At 62.5% G+C, this 767-nt stretch overlaps 1 protein-coding gene across 1 annotated transcript; it reads left to right on the forward strand.

Annotated features, from left to right (window-relative positions):
• Positions 1-59: 59 nt before the first annotated feature.
• CACNG3 (calcium channel, voltage-dependent, gamma subunit 3) lies at positions 60-471 on the forward strand (the record flags this gene model as incomplete). The annotated part of the gene is given in 2 exon segments (XM_010284747.1): positions 60-301; positions 304-471. Coding segments are annotated over 2 exon segments (410 nt in total), but the record flags the coding sequence as incomplete, so codon positions are not given.
• Positions 472-767: the final 296 nt, after the last annotated feature.

Genomic DNA, 767 nt, shown 5'->3' on the forward strand with positions numbered 1-767 from the left:
TGCCCCATCCCTCTCCTGCCGCTCCAGCGAGCGCCTCTCCCTCTCGTCCTCCCCTGAAGGTCTCAGCAACATCATCGGGATTATAGTCTACATCTCAGCCAACGCGGGGGACCCAGGGCAGAGCGACTCCAAGAAGAGCTACTCCTACGGCTGGTCCTTCTACTTCGGAGCCCTGTCCTTCATCATCGCCGAGATGGTGGGGGTGATTGCCGTGCACATGTACATCGAGAAGCACCGCCAGATCCGCGCCAAGTCCCACTCGGAGCTGCTGAAGAAATCAGCCTTCACCCGCCTCCCCCCCTAGACATCTCCATGTTCACCCTCTCCAGGGATCCCTCCAAGGTCACCATGGGGACGCTGCTCAACTCGGAGCGGGACCACGGTTTTTTACAGGTCCATAACTCCATCCCCAAAGAGTTCAAGGAGTCTTTGCACAACAACCCGGCCAACAGACGAACCACGCCGGTCTGAGGCGGGCAGGGGCGTTTTGTCAGGCTGCATGACATCATCCTCGTGACGGTGTAACCCGTGAAATCCCGTTTTTAAGGACAAACCCAGGTGGCTCCCGTGACCCTACCCGCAGGGCTGGTTTTTCACTCCCGAAATGCCACTGGCCGGGCCAGGCCACTGCGCCCACGGTGGGACCGGGACCCCCGCGCCCCTCCCTCCCTGGCGGGGAGGGGACAGCGGCTGCGCTGTGACCCTGGCCGCGGTGCCCCTGCAGACTGAGCGGGGCCTCTATCACCACCCGGGACAGTGGCTTCCCG

The sequence above is a fragment of the Phaethon lepturus genome, unplaced genomic scaffold (genome assembly GCF_000687285.1).
Source record: "Phaethon lepturus isolate BGI_N335 unplaced genomic scaffold, ASM68728v1 scaffold49273, whole genome shotgun sequence".
Taxonomy (NCBI): domain Eukaryota; kingdom Metazoa; phylum Chordata; class Aves; order Phaethontiformes; family Phaethontidae; genus Phaethon; species Phaethon lepturus.